This window comes from Alosa alosa, chromosome 23 (assembly GCF_017589495.1).
Source record: "Alosa alosa isolate M-15738 ecotype Scorff River chromosome 23, AALO_Geno_1.1, whole genome shotgun sequence".
Taxonomy (NCBI): Eukaryota; Metazoa; Chordata; class Actinopteri; order Clupeiformes; family Clupeidae; genus Alosa; species Alosa alosa.
Window position 1 is genome coordinate 8,598,111 of NC_063211.1, and position 19,151 is coordinate 8,617,261.

Here is a 19,151-nt window from a genome sequence, read left to right on the forward strand (position 1 = left end):
CAAGACTGATCATTTGACTTGATTTATAAGATCTCTTAAAAGTTTCCTAGTGCTCAGCAGAATCTAATGCCGTCAGCTATATGTGAAAAGCAGTCTGTTACTGCTCTGAAATGGACAACGTGGTCATTTCTACTTTATCTGGCTTCCTCAGTGGACGGAACAACCCAGTGGCAATAGGCAATAGGTTCTACCCTGCCATCTCTCATAGCAAGAGCAAGGGGCTCTGCGTCTGCATCTGTGATACGAGGTAAAAGCCACACAGAGTTTTCCCTACAGAGCCCAGCACAGCGTTTTGTCCTCATCGCAAATTCACCCCACTCATTGGTAAACAACTCACAGCATCTAAGCCTATTTGTTTTGTGATGGCTTTGAAAATCAAAGGCAAGAACATCTGCTCCCACTGATGGAGTATGCTCCATAGGTATCCAACTAAGTCCCTTATCTTGGCTAGAGTACTGTCGATATATATATATATATATATATATATATATATATATATACATTTAAAGGACTCTGGGTTATTTTTGTAGAAATGGAAGTGACTAGCCACCATTCAATCTTCATGTGGAAAAGTTACTCATTAAAACAAATGGTAGCACCGAAGCACATTGGCTTCACACACCGTCTGCACAAAGCCATTGAGGACATTAATAAAGTATGAGATTAGATCAAGCAGCGGGGAAAGGAAATCAGGCTGACAGAGAATACATTACTACAAGTCATGAGGCAAAGTACCTTCTACGTGCCGATGACAGCGGGGCTGCTGCCAAGGCTGAGACAGAAAGGCTGATGCCAGAGCTGTTGACATTGTTTTTTATTATTTGCGCTTATTTGGTTTAACAACCCTGCCTGCGAAAAGTCTCTACAGGTGAGGTTGGGTGCCTACCGTTATGGATACATGATGTCCTTCTTGAGCCAGATTGACAATATTTACATCATTGTAGAGCACATTCTCCATGCATCCCTGGAAGTTCTTCTTGGAGAGAGTTCTCAATGCTGAAAGACCCGACACTCCGCCGAAGCTAATCTTGGAAAAGAAGAACATGTCTTGTTATAATCTCCCAAAGTGACTGTCTGCATTATCCATTTCTAGCTATAGGGCAAAGGACTGTCTCCATTTTCCATTTCAGATACGAAACACACACACACACACACACACACACACACACACACACACACACACACACACACACACAGTCACAGACACCGACACACGTATCAATTACATAGAAGTAAAGTAATAGACTCGCATCATAGATTGTCAGGGATGACCAATGACCGTATGAATCAATATAATTAGTTGCATCTCTTATCTATAAAAATATAATACTCCAAAACAATGAACCTTTACCCTTTTCCCCACTGCAGTTCCAATACAGGGTGAACCCTGATGTATTACTGGTGCCAACAAATTAGTCATTTCAGAACTTTCAATTTAATTAAGCCATTAATTCACAAAAGGTAGGATATTAATTAATTTGTAACCATGGCAATTTTCCCAATAATAATCCCTGATGTCAAGGGTTGAAAGAGAAAACAGCCATTTTTACCCTGACCCATTTACTGTACTGTATGAAAAGAGAGACAGAGGGAGAGAGGGAGAGAGAGAGAGAGAGAGAGAGAGAGAGAGAGAGAGAGAGAAAAATGAGAAACTCAGACCGAGACAGAGAGAGAGAGAGAGAGAGAGAGAGAGAGAGAGAGAGAGAGAGAGAGAGAGAGAGAGAGAGAGAGAGAGACTCAGACCGAGAGAGAGAGTGGGGGAGAGGGAGAGAGTCACAGGGAGAGGGAGGTAGAGAACTAGAGCAAGGGGCTGTTTGTGGCTTTGCCGGGCATGTGTGGAATGATTTAGAGACGGGTCATCAAACAACAACACACCTCGCTAATGTCAGACAGACTCAGGTGGCTGGGGATTTGGAGCTGCTGTGTGCTTTTGTCCACTGTGAAGTTGAGGTGCCTGCTAACACGCTCGATCGTGACCGAGTGCCAGTGTTGGTCGTCCAGGAGGCTTCCGAGCCACACGGAGGCGTGGAGGTCTGATGGTGATGGACGTTTGCCTAGGGTGAGAATGAGAGGACAAATGGAAGACACCATCAATGCCCCCAAAAATGTGATAGGTGTCAACAGAAATTAAATCTATCTTTCTCTCTACACACACACACACACACACACACACACACACACACACACACACACACACACACAAACACACACACACACACGAGATAAACACAGCCATTATGTCATTTGAGAATAATGCCTGTTTACTTTTGTCTCAAAAGTACATGATTTAAATGGCATTTAGATTGTGATCTACTATGAATTTGTTAGAATCCATTTAAAGAGAAGAGTGGGAAGATAACAGCATTTAAAATGAAATTGAAAAACCTGGTCCCTCTAAAAAATAAGTGCATTGGACAAAATGAGCATAATTATATAATTCTGGAATATAGATTAATTTGTCTGCACAATCTGTCTGTCCTGAAGCGGAAACCACTTATTCCTTAGGCTGGCATAAAATCATTGTTTGTTCCATATACTAGCACATGAACCACAAATGTTCTGGTAATGATTTCTTCCCTATGGCAGACATAAAATATTCAGCATTGCCCTATGCTACCTCCAAGGTGCGATATGTCTTTTTCCCTAGGTAGTCTCTAAACCAGAAACAGAGAGGGAGGTGGAAATGACACAAAAATATGAAGCAATCAGCTAATTAGACCTGACGTCCAAATACTACTGCCAGAGAGTGATAAGAGACTTCTAAAAAAGCTCTTCAAATGCAGTTCTACACCAGCAACTGTGTTTTAGTCAAACCACCCTGCCGCTGTGCTGTCTGTGTGCCTGGTGCTGGCATTGATAGATACACTATTGCAGGAAGGGTGTTGTTCAAGTGTGTTTTTCAGCGAAAAATGCTTGATGCTCAAACGAGGGACCTTCAAGTCTCTAATAAGGGAGTAACAACAGGATGCAGGTGATGAGACGGCTAGTTTTCACATCTCTCCTCTCCCCTCGCTCTCCTACGTGGAAGAGTGTCTCTTTCTGTGTGACTCCAATGCCGATTATCTCATTACATCTCTCATAGACAACAACTGGAGCTCTCTAGATGGCAGGGCCCAGAAAACAACACAATTTTATAGCATATTCTGGGCTGTGGAGCCATTTTCTTTTTGGAGCTTGCGTATATACAGTAACAAGCGCGGGAAGGATTACTTCTTTCTCTGCATACTGTTTTGTAAACACATTCATTCAGAATAGAGTTCCTCGAGCCTGTATGTCCCTTTACACTGTAAGCTTTCACAATGTCCTATTCAAAAGTTGGATTTGAGGATTGAAGACAAACGTACACAACCAAACACAAGGAAATAACGAGACCATCAAATGAATGAATCAATTGATAGACCTTCAAGTATTTAACAGAGATAGAAAGCTAACCCACTCACTTAATTGGGTCGCCCAGTGCAATGATCACTGCATCAATGCCATGCCACTTCTTCACAAAGGTCATATTGATCCACACCAGATGGCATCTCTATACACCACTTCTATTTTCCAAAGACTTGAAGAGGCATCCTCCATCTCTTAGGAGCTCGATACATACCCAAGCACTGAGCAATTATGCTAGGCAATATTCCCTGGGTTAACTCAGCCCTATGGCCATAAATGTATTTGTTGCTGCTTGGAATGACCTCTCCTGTTTCTGTGCCCCATAAATATTACTGAGCCAGTGAAGAATTGGGGCCAAATGGGAGTCGCTGAGGCACAATATCAACAGACATTTTGATGAATGTAAACTACAGGAGAAATGAAATGGTTTCGGATACCGGGCATAAATCTTTGTGACGCTATTTATTTAATTAATTTCTCCCTGTGCTGAGGCAAGTGCCTGCCAACAATGAGCATCTGTCCACACTGTACACCAGAACCTCCATTGAGCAGCTTGTGCAACGACATGCACCGGCACAAGTTCAGCGGCTTTAACACTACCAGTAGCCTGCCTGAAAAAAGTGCTGATGGCTAATAAAACTCTGTAGGTGTTGCTATTAGAACCATAGAGGGTATACAAGTTTTTTTTTCTTCACCCTTTCCATACTCCCATTGCTATCACCTTTATTCCACAAATCTCCCTTGTGTGTAGAAAAAGAAAATATATCTGTCCGTTAGATTTTGAACTATCTGCAAACCCCTTGGGCTTTGAAGAGTGGTGTGCCTACAGTGTTACTCCATGCCTCCCTAACAGTTGTGGCAAAGAAATGGACGAGGGGACGGCCTACCATCACTGCTGGGGGAAGAATACTACCTTTATGTGGAGAGGAAACAAGCTGACAGCATGCATTGCAAGCCTTGAAACTGGACAGGAACATGGAGAGCCATATTATGTACCTTCCTATTGTACTGGCAAACAGACCATGAAATGCTTTCATCAGGAAATTACATGAAGCGGCCAGCGACAGGTGGTATGGACACTTTAAGCAAAGAAAAAAATTAATCTGAAATGCACACATCTTAATTGCCAGGAAAAAGTCAATAAAAAATGAGCTGAAGATTAAATCATGCAAGAAAGCACAAATTATTAGTAACAAAAATGTTTATACTAAAATGTGTGCAGTTGTGAAATGTGTGCAGTTGTGAAACCTCTTGCTTCAAAACACACACATAGAAAGTATCTGAGTTCATCCTGTACTGACACTCTTGGATCTTACAGGAAGATTTCAGTGAAGTGCCTTTGCTATGCTGACATTTGCAATAATAAAACTAAAGTAAAAGGAATTAAGTGTCCTTCAGTAAACTGATATGCCATTTGCCCTTGACTTATTTTATTGCAATCCTGACAGTAAGGGTGGGACCTTGAACTCTCACAATGAGAGAATTTATCTCCACATTAAGGAGATAAACCAAGCCATTCTGCAAATAAGCTGGGATCATTGAGAATGATGGGAAAAAAGAAACCATGTGTATAGATAGACTTTGGTACATTAGTGCCTGAGAACAGAGGGACATGGGGTATGAAATCTATTTTCTTTTATTAAATGTGAGTTCAGATGAAGAAGTCTGAGCAACGGTTGATAACACAGCCAATTAATTTCAAAATGGGTGCCAAACGTAACAGGAACCTCATTTTAACGCGGATATTGAGGATGAACACGGTTACTTATAGAAAAATCTATATTCTATACACAGACATGGTGCATAGTGTGCCTGTATGAATGTACAATGTATACAATCATATGAATAATGCAGATAAATAATGTGTATTACAGATGTGAAGTATGATAAATTTGTCAGGTTGTGTAGATAGTCATACATATACATTTATGTATATGTATGACTATCTACACAACCTGACAGGGGCAGTTCTGAAAACCACAACTGAAATAGCCAAGAAAAGCAAAGGAGAGAGACAAGATGAAGAATTAGAATGGAGCAGAGCAAGAAAAAAATGATGGAAAAATAAACAGAGAGGAAGGGTGGCAGGTAGAGAGAGTGATAGAGATAGAGAGAAAGAGAGAAAGTGAAAGAGAGAGAGAGAGTGAGAGAATGGGGGAGCGATGCTTTGATGGAGGCAACAGCATATCTTTTGTTTAAGTCTGTAGCCCCTATCAACATGAGCAGAGTAACATGCAATCTCTCGTCCGTCATAGCAATGGATGGTTTTAATTTTCACCTCTCAGGTTCACATTTGTTTGGTAAGGGAACAGAAATGCACTATGTGATTCAGTTGCCAAGACCAGACCTGTTTAAAACCCTGACACAACAGTCCCAATCTCTGAGTTTTAGCTTGGCATGTGGGATTTATGCTGGACAGTTATTTATTATTACACTATATGGTGGCTACTGCAATTAATCTATGAAATGTAGGTAGGCTGGGTATAGGCTACTTAGTTACAAGTAAATTACAATAATCCACCATGTAGCCAAGCCTGCTAAAGCTAAAAACTTTGTGCGCAATACATGAGATTATATTAGATCAATGAAGAATCAGAGGATTGGACAAGGATATTGCTACTTTGGTTTATTATGGTACCCCTAGGCCTATGTGATTATGGTAGGCTACCCTACATACTTATTTTACTGAGCATTTTCATACTAAACATAATAGAAGTCATAGAAGCAACATACTGTAGTCTCTATTTTATACATCAACAGTGTCAACATCCGCTAAGGTGTTACACAAAGCCTATATGAAATAAAATCTAATGTAAAGTATGAAACTCATAGGCCTAGAGAAATAGCTTGCTGAATATTCAGTTAACGTGAATTCCTGTAATTTTCCCTCCTTTGAATTAAGCAAAGTAGGCTAGATAATGGGAGGAAAGTCAGTTGTGAAATATGTGGAGGTGCTTACAGTAGGTAGCCTACTCAGAAAGTATCTTTGAAGAGTAGGCTAATCTTTGGTGTACCTTTGTAGTGATGGTCAGTGGTGGTTGACAAAGAGAGATGGGCATTTTGTTGATTTGATGGCATCCAATCGAGCCACCTTATTACTAGTGTAATGGTTGTATACAGTAAGTAATCCAAAGCATGAAATACCATAATGCCTTAATCCATGCTAGAAGCATTTACTTTGTTCTGTTTTTTTTTTTCAAAGGCACCATTTTTAGACATTCTCCTATTGATCTTAAATCAAACAAAAGCAGCACTCAATCCTGGCTCTGCATTGAACTGTAGCTCAGCAACTCAGGAGCGCATCTTTCGCCTCCAGTGGAGACTTTCAGCTGCCTACACGGTGCCATTAGTGGCGTATCACATTTCCACAGTGCGCTAGTTGCTCGCACTCCGCGATAAGCACTAAGAGCAGTCCCTGTGGGGACCGTCTGGCAAGTGCCTCCTTGTACCGCATGGACAGATGGCATCTCCGAGAGAATCGGTCATCAGTTCGCAAAAACGACAGGCTGAGTCTCTGACAACACCTGAGTTTTCTTTTTTTTTTCCCTTGTGTTCCCTCCTGCATCCCTGCATAGGGTTGGCAAGCGCCAACATCCTTGGCACAGCTTTGCATCATTAGTACAGGAGAAAGGATGCACATGAGTTTCCTTTCCCAGAGCCTGCACAGCCTTGCCTAGCCCGACGTCACAGAGAGAAAGAGAAAGCTCTTCCTCCCTCAGACACCCTGCGGTTGGTCCTTGGGCTTTATCAAAGAGGATAAGGTAAGATAATCAGGACTAACTGTTTGAACGATGAGTATTTTCCCCCCGATTCATTTTTTCGTCGTTGTAGTGCTCCACTTTTGTAATTAACAAGCCGACTACACACAGCCTGTCCGACACACTGAGGACTATTTCCATTCTCAACAGTTGAACATGATGAAATGTATCTCTGTAGAGGAGCACTGACTGACTGATGGTGTAAATAAATTGAGCAGCAAAAAAGTGCACTTCTAATGAGCAAGGGAACAGAAAATGAAATGTAAATAGGGAGAGTGAAAAACAATGTGATGGAGGAAATGGAGCTGAGTTACTAATGGTGATGACAGAGACCACACAGAGTGTTTTTTATGGAGAGTGCATTTAAATGAGGACAAATATGAATTCATTTCTTTTCTCTACCCATTTCCTACATCTCCATCACAACCATCCAGGAAACTGTGAAACATGTCTACACACACACACACACACACACACACACACACACACACACACACACACACACACACACACACACACACACACACACACACACACACACACTCATGACTAGCAATTACAATACCAGCATACTTAGATAATTCATTGAATTTTGTGTGCAGTAATTTACCAGCAAGAAATTGTTCACATCTGCACATTTACTGTCTTCCCCTTTCCCACCGACCCAGCTCTATAGCTCTGGGGATACATAACAAAATTCATGCAATCATCATCACATGACAAATATGATTTACCTTTCCTGAGGTGAAATAAAAGTTTCCCCTGGATCAGTTCCATTATTAGGCTTGGGCCATGCATTCCTTCCATGTGGATGATAGTGCCCGAGTGGACCAAGGTCTTAAACTTCAGGGAAAGCCTGTCTTTGGTTGTTTGGCTGGAGTTGGGATTGAACCTGTACAGTAACGAGCTGCTCCCATCAAACTCCATCACGTCAGACTCTACAAACAAAAGAAGTAAAAAGGAAAGAGAAAAAATAGTGAGAGAGGGAATTAATAATACATTTATAATACATTTATAATACATTTATAATACATTTATAATACATTTATAATACATTTATAATACATTTATAATACATTTATAATACATTTATAATACATTTATAATACATTTATAATACACTACATCTTCTGAAAAAAAATGTCCCTGAAATAATAATACTTCCATGACTGGTGCAGAAGGAAAAAGAACTTGTCAGCTAAGTGGCAAACGTTTCTTCTAGGCATTTCCCTTAATGTGGTCTATTGTAATGAGGCAGTCCACTCTCCTTTATTCACCACATGGAATTACCGCAGTCATAATTCCTAGGAAGTTGTCAGACTAAGAAAAATATAACACTTCAAATGCAGACATTAGCATAGTCCTCTCTTTTATAATTGATGGCTCTTTGGTTTCCTTTGTTAAACTGTCAACACAGCTGATCAAGCGCCCACGCATTAAGTGCGACAGTGGAAGGCAGCCATTTTGGCTCAACCTGCAGAGCCCTTTATGTGCAGGCCGCACAGTAAGTCTTGATTGCTCAGCGCAGCTTAATTGCCTACGACTAAAACTGGCATAACAATACAGCATTAGTAATAGGCTTGAATGTTAATCTGCCTTTGTCCACATAATTCCACAAATCTTTATGATTCAGAACATAGCCCAACATGTCACTGCTGTCCCGATTCATTTATCGTATAATGCATCTCCTGTCGGGGGTGCCATTAAAAAACAATCATATATTTATGTAAAGCCAATCATAAATCAGTCGTGCAGATGGCAGATTTATTATACTGGGCCAGTCCAAGGGTATTTGTTTATTTGTGTAGAAAAGTTCTTAGATATGAAGGAGAAATTTAATCTCGAGACCTAGAATTGTGTTAGTATACATTTGCCTTACTGTCAACACAAATCAGCACAACAACATACAGTGATAGCCTAACTGCATATGAAGAAACATTTTATAGTTTAGGCCATTGAGCACAAAGACAACCTTCTACAAACTCCCAATCTGATGTAGCATGGATCTTTATTATCTCATATAGTTTAACTGACAAAACAAGAATTTTTACATCATGCAAAATAGCATATTTTAGTTAAAGAAATATAAACGCTATTTGGTATACACACTTTATGCAGCATAATGCATAGATAGGCAGATAGAGAAAGAATGAGTCTAAAGTCCCCAGGGGAATAATCGTTTCACACATCACTCCATGTTCCACAGCTAAGAATGTGGGCACAGCACCACATTTAACACATAACATGGAACACATGACAGCACATAGAACATGTGACAATAGAACATGTAACATTCTTACTGTATTGGCAACCGTAGGCTTCCAGCCTTAGTCCAATCCTTCCCATTGGGTTCCAGTCCAGAGGGACGACTCTTAGGTAGCGAGCAATCATGGACTGGTGCAGTTTGAACGGCACTACACTGTCAGCATTGGTGTTCCCAGAAAACACCTGCAGCAGAGGCAGTAAAATAAATGGCAAATAACAGCATTTGGCTGAGGAGTTCATGCAATGTAACTTAGACCAGCAGAGGAATGCAGTCTGTATTTTGTTCAGTCTGGATTATGTTTCCTGACAATTTAAAGAATGACCTTGGTCTTAATTTACCAGTTGACAGCTCCTGATTCAGGCTGTTAAAGGTCTGCTTTGGAGACCTTTATGGAGTGCCCCGTTGATGACGGAAATAAACGCTAAACAGTGTACTCACATGCTAACATCTCCCCTTTCATGACCAACAAAAACCAACAAAACCCAACAAAATCCAGCCTATGGACTTGATGTTTTACACACTTTTAGTGGTCAGCATGATGTGTTTACAATTATATAGCTTGGCAACACCTTTAACACTAAGCGTCTGTAAGTAACGGAGATCAGGCCCGGGGTGTTTGAGCCCAGAGAGAGAAGTAGAGTCTGGTGGTGACCTGGAAGGATCAGCAGCAGCATGGTGCAGGTGGCCATGAATCGATAAGCGCTGTGCTTTCACTGCGCCGCCTCAGCTTCTCTTGCATTGCCAATCACTGGCCCCCTTTTTTTAACAGAAATCAATATCCACCCCTTTCACAGGCGACAAAAAACAAAACAAAAAGGCAACTTGATGCACGCGTATGCAAAGGGGCGAAAAAGGGTAAAAAGGTACCTGAGTAAGGTAAGGGTGTATTGTAGAGTTAAAGGTAACTGAGTAAGGTAAGGGTGTATTGTAGAGTTAAAGGTAACTGAGTAAGGTAAGGGTGTATTGTAGAGTTAAAGGTAACTGAATATGGTAAGGGTGTATTGTAGAGTTAAAGGTAACTGAGTAAGGTAAGGGTGTATTGTAGAGTTAAGGGGACAAAAATCAGGATTGAAGTTTTATTCATTCATTTAGAATATCTACTAAGAGCCAGCCCTGAATAAAACTGACTTTCTTAGTGGTCGTGTAATTCAGGGTTGAGTAGCATCCTCAGTGCCTTTGAAGGGATCAGCCGCCTGGAGAAGCCAAGCGTTAAGCCGAACAAATTGCAGTGTTTCCTGCTGAGGAAGCCAGAGAGAGAGGCATCTCATTTGCTTTAAAGTGTCCTTTGAAATATGCCACAAGTCAAGGTGGAAATCCTCCAACATAAGGCCCTGGCTAACTCGGGAGAAAAGGGAAGTGGCAGGGAGACAGAGGGACAGTGAGACATCGAGACATTCATACCCCCTAAGTATCTAAGCTTCAGCACCACATGACAAAAATATGGAGAGCTCATGAGTCATCTTCCTCACACATGGGCCTGCTGGCATTGCTTACACTGTAGGAAGCACACAAAGAGCTACGTGATGGACAGGGCCAATTAACTTCACCTACAGACTTACAAGAGGGTGTCTCCTATGCTATGCGGCCCATGCTGCAGGCTGAGAGAATTTAAAACAAACATCACAGTGAAACTGGGAGAGGTGGAGCATGTATAATATGCTACCAGTTTTTTTTTTTTTGTCTCAAATAGCGGATATGTAGAGTAGGTCTAAATAAAGGAAGGCACAAAATGTTAATTATGAGGTAACTCTTAAAAGTCATGTAACCTAAAGCGCTTTGTTTCTCATTAACACGCAGGCTTGTTCTCTTCCTATTAAAACACTCCAAGGTCATTGAAGAGTTTTTTCTTCTTCTTACAAATCTTCCTGTTGTTCATGTCCCTTGAGTTGTAACAAGGTGGGAAAAACAAAACCTAAAGAGGCAGCGCCGGGAATGCTGCTGTCCTGTGGTGGAACTGCGGGACACGCACACCGCACGCAGGCCGCCTGAAAAATAATCTTTGAGATTTCTGCCAACTCACCCCAATGCTGTCCTCCTGTCGATACTGTCTCCAGTTGTGTCCCGTGTCACTGAACATGAGCTGGTAGCCAGTGACCCAGTCCGAGCTGCCGTACCGGCCCTGAGTGGCGATAGCTGTGATTTCCGTTCGCTCCCCAAGGTTGATCTCGAGCCACTGATATTTATTGGACTCCATTGGTGACCAGCCGCCAGCACCTGTGGGGAGAGTAGATTATGATGGAGAGAGAGAGAGAAAGGACTTGATTTGTTAATGTGATTTCTGACACTGAATCTGATTTGTGATTGTGAAGAGTTTTTTGTGAAGAAAACATACTGAACAGAGAGATGCATTTTCAACGATTGTGCTGACCAAATTAATTATATCAGAAAATCAGTCAATTCACAGGAAGGAACATGCCATAAAATTCAAAATAAACACCATTGTTTACACAGTCCTGCGTCAGATAGATACCATCCTCCTATGTGTGTAGCTCAATTCTCCTGAATCATTGACACACAGGGCTACAGTACGTGTAGATGTGGAGTAAACAAAAAGCCTCGAGCCTCCTCTGTGAACCTTCCTCCGTCCACAACAGGCATGAACTAATAGTCTAACAAGCTATCTGTTAACTCCCTATATATTTCAATTCATTCATGATTCAATGATATGATTCAATTCATCCATTTCCCCCCTTGTTAGACCATTTTCCTCCATGCTTGATAGAAGCCACTTCCATTTGGAGGCAGGAGACTGTTCTAATCTGTAGGCCTATAGCTGTCACAAATGGCCAAGCTAAAATGGCACCCAGCAGTGATCATAAATACTTTAAGTGCATGTTGCCCACATGCATTCTTGCATTCATTCAAAATGGATCTTCAATGTCATAATTACATCACCCACAGCTCTCCAATTACTGGGAGTTAGGAATCACAGGAAGACAGCTAAATTGTTGACCACAGGTTGTTCAACCCTGCCAATTTGACTCCATTTTCGCAATTCAAAGTAAAAGCTTGTATCATTGGCAAACTGTAAAAAGAATGTAAGAATTATTCACATTCAGCTGAAGTAATCTAGACTCCAGCGTTTACAGTGTCAACATGTAACATCGCTATCATCCATGTACGAATGCTTGACTATAAAAGGAAGAACCCATGCAAGAATAGTGCAGGTTGTCAGAAAAGGTTGACGTAAATTTGCTAAACGATTTCTAAATAATCTCTTTGTCCTCTTTGATATGTTAAAAATGCTGTATACATGTATGTATATTATGTGAACAGGTGGACTGGAACTTTCTGTTCTTTTCATTCAGACAATGTCATTGGTTAGCTTATGCTAATCCCTTCTGCCTGGCTACCGCAGAACCTGTCTGGAACTTCAGACTCTAATTGCTCAGTGTGTGACTTAAGAGAATTAGATGCGTGAAATAGTGTATTGATCATGTCTTTAGAGCCCATTTTGTGTAGTGCTGCAATAGCAAAAACAAATCTCTGCAAAAGGATTGCATGGATGTTTTTCAGCACCTCTTTGCAGATTTTACCTGATATACAATACAAGATACTAATTTTCTTGTATTGTATAAAATCCTTTAATGATGAGTACTTATAATGACTGTCTCTTGTCTCTTACCGTGTCTCTTACCGTGAGAGAAAGCAAGAGGTGATCTCTATTTGAGACACATCTATTTGAGACATCATCTACATAAAAGCTGACATGATATCTTACAAATGAGATGGCCGCATACAATACAATACAATACAATACAATACAATACAATACAATACAAGCCCCAGCTGAATACAATCCCCAGTCAAACAAGCTGCAGCTCTATGCAAACAAAATTAGAAATGCACATGTACTAAGGTCAGCAAATACATTGCACATTAATTATTTACTGTGTACACTATAGATGTGTAATAATACACTATTGTTAAACAAGCTGTTCGAATTAATATCTGACGTATTCCACACTCCAGTTTGGTTAAACACACACTTCAGCAATGTCTCTATGCCACTGATGATGGCACATGTATGATGGTTTTGGAAAATATCAAATTTTTTTGATGCCAGTGTTATGATCAATTCTGTTTATTTCAATTCTTATTTGACTGTCTTATTGATGGACTGAAAGTTCACATTGCTCAGCATTAGTAGAACAAGCAGCCTAGCAAAACTGCACAGATCAGGCATGGGAATGAAAGACTGCCACTAACTAGTTGAAGGTTGAAGGTTATTTTAAACATTAGAAACTAGGGAAATCACTGGTCTGAAAGACCTCTGCAGGCTTTGTGTAAGTGACTGCATTAAACATAGCAATATGAAGTTTAACCACTAAACTGAAAACGATCACACTAATCCACAAAATGACTAAATGTAAATGTAATTGTTTAATGTCATTACAGAGTTGTTGTAAGTTGGTTTTATTAAAGGCTAGGTTGAGCAGATATTTTGACACAAACTAACATGACCTACAGTAGGTTGCCCTTCTCAGGCCTTGGAAGTTGTTTGACTTGTTACTTACAGCTAAATACTAGCTGACATACTAACATTGTTCTCTGTGATTCGTTGTAACACCTCTGAGTGCAAGTCTCCATTGTCATCATAGCTTTTACTTCTTGGAGAAACTTTATTGGAGATCTAATATCCTTGTCTACACTGTTGCTTTTATGATTTAGGAACAGACAGCCAGTATCTTTTTTGATGGGCAGGTCTCTTAATATTTACCAGAATGTTTGGTTTGGGTTCGACAGAAGGGAAGGAATTGGGATGCATTTGTTAGAGAGAGACATCAACTGGGAGAAGGAATTTTCTTAGAGAAGATGAACAAGTGCATATTTACCATGGATTTGCCATGGAACATATAGGAGCAAATGAAGTGGACAGGAGAGAAAGAGAGAGAGAGAGAGAGAGAGAGAGAGAGAGAGAGAGAGAGGGTGCAAGAGAGAGAATGGTTATTGCAAGGCAGAGAGACAATAATGGAAGCAGTTTGACGAATGTGACAGGATGTGGATTGTGTTTGTGTTTGCGAGAGAAAGGAAGATGGAGACGGTGTGGAGCTTAGAAGTCGGCAGCTGAGCGCTTCCCAATATACACCACAGTGTCCAAATGCCAGGTGAATCTGGCAGAGATTTCTATAGGTGGAAGCTCTAAGCTGTGACAGGCAAACATGGAAATGGACATTTTTATAAATATAAACAGTCACAACTGTTTGTACTCTTTCATGGCTTAGATACTGTGCAAGAATGAGAGTTCTACAATTACTACAGAAGGATAAAAGAGATTTGTTCATAAATATAAACCTTTTGCCTGTTTTGCCTGAACATTACAGCCAGGCTGGCCTTCCTTAAAATACAGAGGGGTGGGTGTATTGCATAAATTACGTGCCACTGAATGTGTGATGGTTTCCAGTTGTAGACTAGATTCTCAGAGGGGTTTAAAACACCACTTAGATACAAGCAACAAATCATATGAATTAAAATTAATGTGTTCTTGCTGAAATGTGAACTTCTATCCCCATATGGCTGAGTTAGGTGCACAGGTGGCATGCATTTTAAGAGGGATGTCCTTTGTTCTTCCGCTTTTATTGCAACAAACAAATATTATCCCTATTTTGCATAGGTCTTGACAACAGCCTGTGTGTGTGTGTATGCTTATATGCGTGAGTGTGTGTGCGTGCATGCGTGTGCATTTGTGTGCGTGCATAACAAATATTATCCCTATTTTGCATAGGTCTTGATAACAGCCTGTGTGTGTGTGTGTGTGTGTGTGTGTGTGTGTGTGTGTGTGTGTGTGTGTGTGTGTGTGTATGCATGCGTGTGTGTGTGTGTTTTATTATCCATGACACAAAGATGAAAGCAACTTGCCACTTTAGGTTCACCTCAGGTGTCTGTAGTAGAAGGACCTTATTCAATGGAGAAACCTGACTCCTGCTCATTCAACCTGGAGAAACCCGACTCTCCTGCACTAAAGGTAGTGAGCATCACCTACTTCAAGCATACTCTACTTTCACAAACCCACCCAGGCACACACAGCACACACCACCTCTCATGTCATAAGATGCAAGTTCTTAAATTGGGGAGGGAAATATGTTAAATAGGGCTAGTGGGGAAAGCAGGGTAATGAGATAAAAAAAAAACAGGAGCAAAAGGAAGGATGAGTTGAACAGTGATGAATGATTGGCTTTTGGATCGTTCTAGGGTCCATTTCCCAAAAGCATAGTTGCTAACTCTGATAGCAAGGTGAGTCTGTAGATTTGAGTTACGCATGTGTAACCAAGGTCGTAATTCGTCCGCCGCTCACGGCCCTCGAACCCACCACCTCAACACACACTGGCATGGGAGTCGAACGCTCTAACCACTGAGCTAAAAGCCCAGGCTTCCAACTCAGTGGTTAAAAGTGTACTTAAGGTTAGGGGTGTGAGGATTTACACGGGCAACTAGCATGCTAGCTCAGTTCGCCTCCGTTACACATGCACAAACACTTAAGTTTCATATTGTCACATATCACGTTTTTAATTTTGGACAATGAAAAAAATAAGAGCATATTTGTTAGCTCTTGTTGAAAATGTGACTGAAATACGACTATCAACACCGCATTTCTGTATCGTTTACGTGTGACCTTAAATACGGTCGACTCACATTTGGCAGTGGCACAGAATATGCATCGTAGTTAGCAGCTATGCTTTTGGCAAACAGACCCCTGATTCGAGTCAGTTGTCTTTGTCACTCATCTCTTGGCCAGGAAAGACCTCAACCTTAATCTCAACGTTACAGCAACACTATTAACCCTTCATAGCAGGCAAAGCCTGGTGCATCAGTGTTTTCATGACTCGCACTACTCGCTCCAATGTTTCCCCCTTGCACAAAAAGGGCTCTGGCTCTCACTGTGGAGTCCTCCTGCCATGATCCTGGCGCATGCACTCCTGACTCAACTCATCAGTGACACCCTCCAGCTCCCTGATTAACTGTTAGCGGAATCACATGTGCAATCGCTAGGCAGCTTGGCAGAGCCCCAAGAGAGTGTGTGTGTGTGTGTGTTTTCCCCTCTTCCGCACAAATTTTGAACAGCCAGTTATCTAGACTCATTAGTCTCCCCTCCCCTCAAAGCCCAAAACACCTACACCAGCCTGGGAGGTCAAAGACTGGCAGAGCGTCCTACCATCTGCACCTCGGTACAGGCCATGTATCAAACACTGAGCCAACATATTTTTCAGTTTGAAAAGGGAGGATTTCAAGCGACCAATTTTGATATGTTTTCATAACAGTCTGTTTTCAAACTAGAAATGGCATACGTGTGAGTCTAAAGATATGACATACTTTGTTAGACTGGGCCAAATCAGTTTGACAGTAAAATACCATTGCTCACCATCACATGCGTTTTATGTAAGTGTGCTTGCATTTGTTGTGGAATAATGACCCTGTTTTGACATTTGGGAGTGCACAAAAGGTTAGGCTTAATGACCACTCCACTTAGACTCCGCCATTGACACTGTGATGGGAGTGAACAAACACATTGACCTTTCCTCATTACTGCCATGAAAATAAACAGCGAGTTTGAGCCAAATAGCCAAGGTAACCAGCATAAAAACACTTATGCACAGATCAACCTTGCGAGATAGCAAAACATATCCTTGGAAAAAAAGCTTCCATATTTTCCCACACACCTGAATGACCTAAAGAGTGCCATATTAATAGATGGCGATGAAAAGATAATCTCTTGGAGTATGAGCTACCATTATCCCTGTTCCTGTCCTTTCATGTCTCTTGGCCAAAACGGATGCCAATATTCCTCCTAGCAAACAGAGAGCTAAGAGGTTTTAATGACAGGTCAGTCATGATATGCCAATGATGTTGGCACTCAGCTTTGGAAGTCAGTGTCACCACCATATTAAATGAGCAGCCCAGACACCAAACCATCAACAAGCTAAGGGTGTCGTCACCATTTGAGGAAATACACTCATTTTCCACCTCCCCTCGAGTTAAACACCTCCCCTAAAAGGATATATCAGGATTTTTTTGGATATATCAGACAAATAAATTCTGGAAAACTTCCAACTGTTAACTCAGGAGCAGTTCCTTTGTAGTGAGACAACTGACATCAAAGTACCCAAATACGTTACAGTTTCTGGCACTAGAATCATGGGTAAATAATGATGAGGAACGTGTAGTTAGGCCGTCAAGAACTTAGAATTCAGTTGCACTGACAGCGAGATAAGTCACATCTTTATAAACATATTTAGTTTAGTAACTGTTGTCCCCTCTAAGAACAATTATATTAAGCTCTTCCTGCAGTGTGCCTTTTTTAGGCTCTTGACAGTTCCATGTCTTCAATGACAAAACTGAATTAACTTGTTTTGAAGACAGACTTGATTGCTGTTCAGCTTGGATGCACTGTACATTTGACTAATTGCTTGGTAGCATAACAGAGACAAACACTCCATGTAACAGATGTTGGGAGATTGTAAATCCCATGACCCCTAAATTCCTGTCACAGAAATTACACTTAAAAGGTGAGGTCCTCGATCCTGATAACTGAGTCTTTCTTTGCTCCAATATTTGTGAATAAGCACCCCTTCTTGTTGATTACCTTAAATTGTGTAAACACTTTATTTCCCATTTGCAGAGCCAGGACTGTGCAAAAGCATCAGTGTTTTTCTGAGTGTGAAGGTCTGCATCTTTACTATATTAGCTTAATATACAGTGTGTGTGTGTGTGGGGGAGATTTCAGAATGATAAATTAGACCAGAATCGACAAACATCAAAGTCAAAGTCAAAGTCTGCTTTATTGTCAATTTCTTCACATGTCAAGACATACAAAGAGATCGAGATTACGTTTTCTACTATCCCACGGTGGAGACAAGACACATTATACCAATTAGGTCCACAGACAAACATAACATTCAAGTAAACAATATAAAAGTAAAAATAAGAAGCCACATACAATGAAGAAAATAAGAGCAGCAAATTTGAGTTGAAATTGTGCAATTGTACATACAGTAGACAGTCAATATAATAGTGCAAAAGTCAGGCCAATAAATGGCTGAGGTAGTTCTGTATGACCTAAGTAGTGTCATAGTGGTGCAAGTTATGTAAGAACATTCTGATATAAAACGGGGTTGCATGATGTTTGAAGGTTTGCTCCTAAAGAAATCATAACAATGAAAATGATAAACCAGGGAATATAATCTTCATATTTTTTGTAGAGAGATGCAGGAGACCTGCTCTTGGCACCCTTGGCTGGCCTTGTCTTATTGTTATGTTTAAATAGAGGGTCATCTGAAGTGGGGTGCTTCTTGAAATGGTTCAGAAAGGAAAATAGTCCCAGGGCACATTGTCTGTATAAGTTTAAAAAGAATATGAAAAGACAGAGTGGCCTCACTCTGAAACTGCATTTCTATGCCAGCATGGCCTTTTAAAGTTTTTTTTTTTGAATGTCAGTCCTGGGCATGCATTTATATGAAGAAAAAGGCTTTTTAAATAGTCAGGAGGAGGGCCTTGAAACCTTTCTTCTTGATTTGATGAAGAGAAAATATTAATGCATTTTCTTTGTAATGTAGAGTTCCAAAAGTTATTTTTCTAACAGAAAGGGCTAGTATGGTTTTGAAATGAAGTACTGTATAGCATCACTACAGGTCGAAATGTGAGTTTGTGTGGGAAACACAACGAATATTACCTCTGGTTATTCTGACAGCAGAACAAAGCAGCCTTAGCATGGGTTTTGGCAAGGTGAACAGTATTCCTGTGCAGAC

At 40.8% G+C, this 19,151-nt stretch overlaps 1 protein-coding gene across 1 annotated transcript in view; it reads right to left on the reverse strand.

The window, feature by feature from the left end:
• The window catches only part of cntnap3 (contactin associated protein family member 3), a 103,493-nt gene that overhangs the window by 56,205 nt on the left and 28,137 nt on the right, over positions 1-19,151 (reverse strand). The window contains 5 exon segments of the mRNA XM_048234638.1: positions 887-1,027; positions 1,876-2,054; positions 7,877-8,080; positions 9,443-9,590; positions 11,429-11,622. Coding sequence (XP_048090595.1) covers positions 887-1,027; positions 1,876-2,054; positions 7,877-8,080; positions 9,443-9,590; positions 11,429-11,622 — 866 coding nt within the window.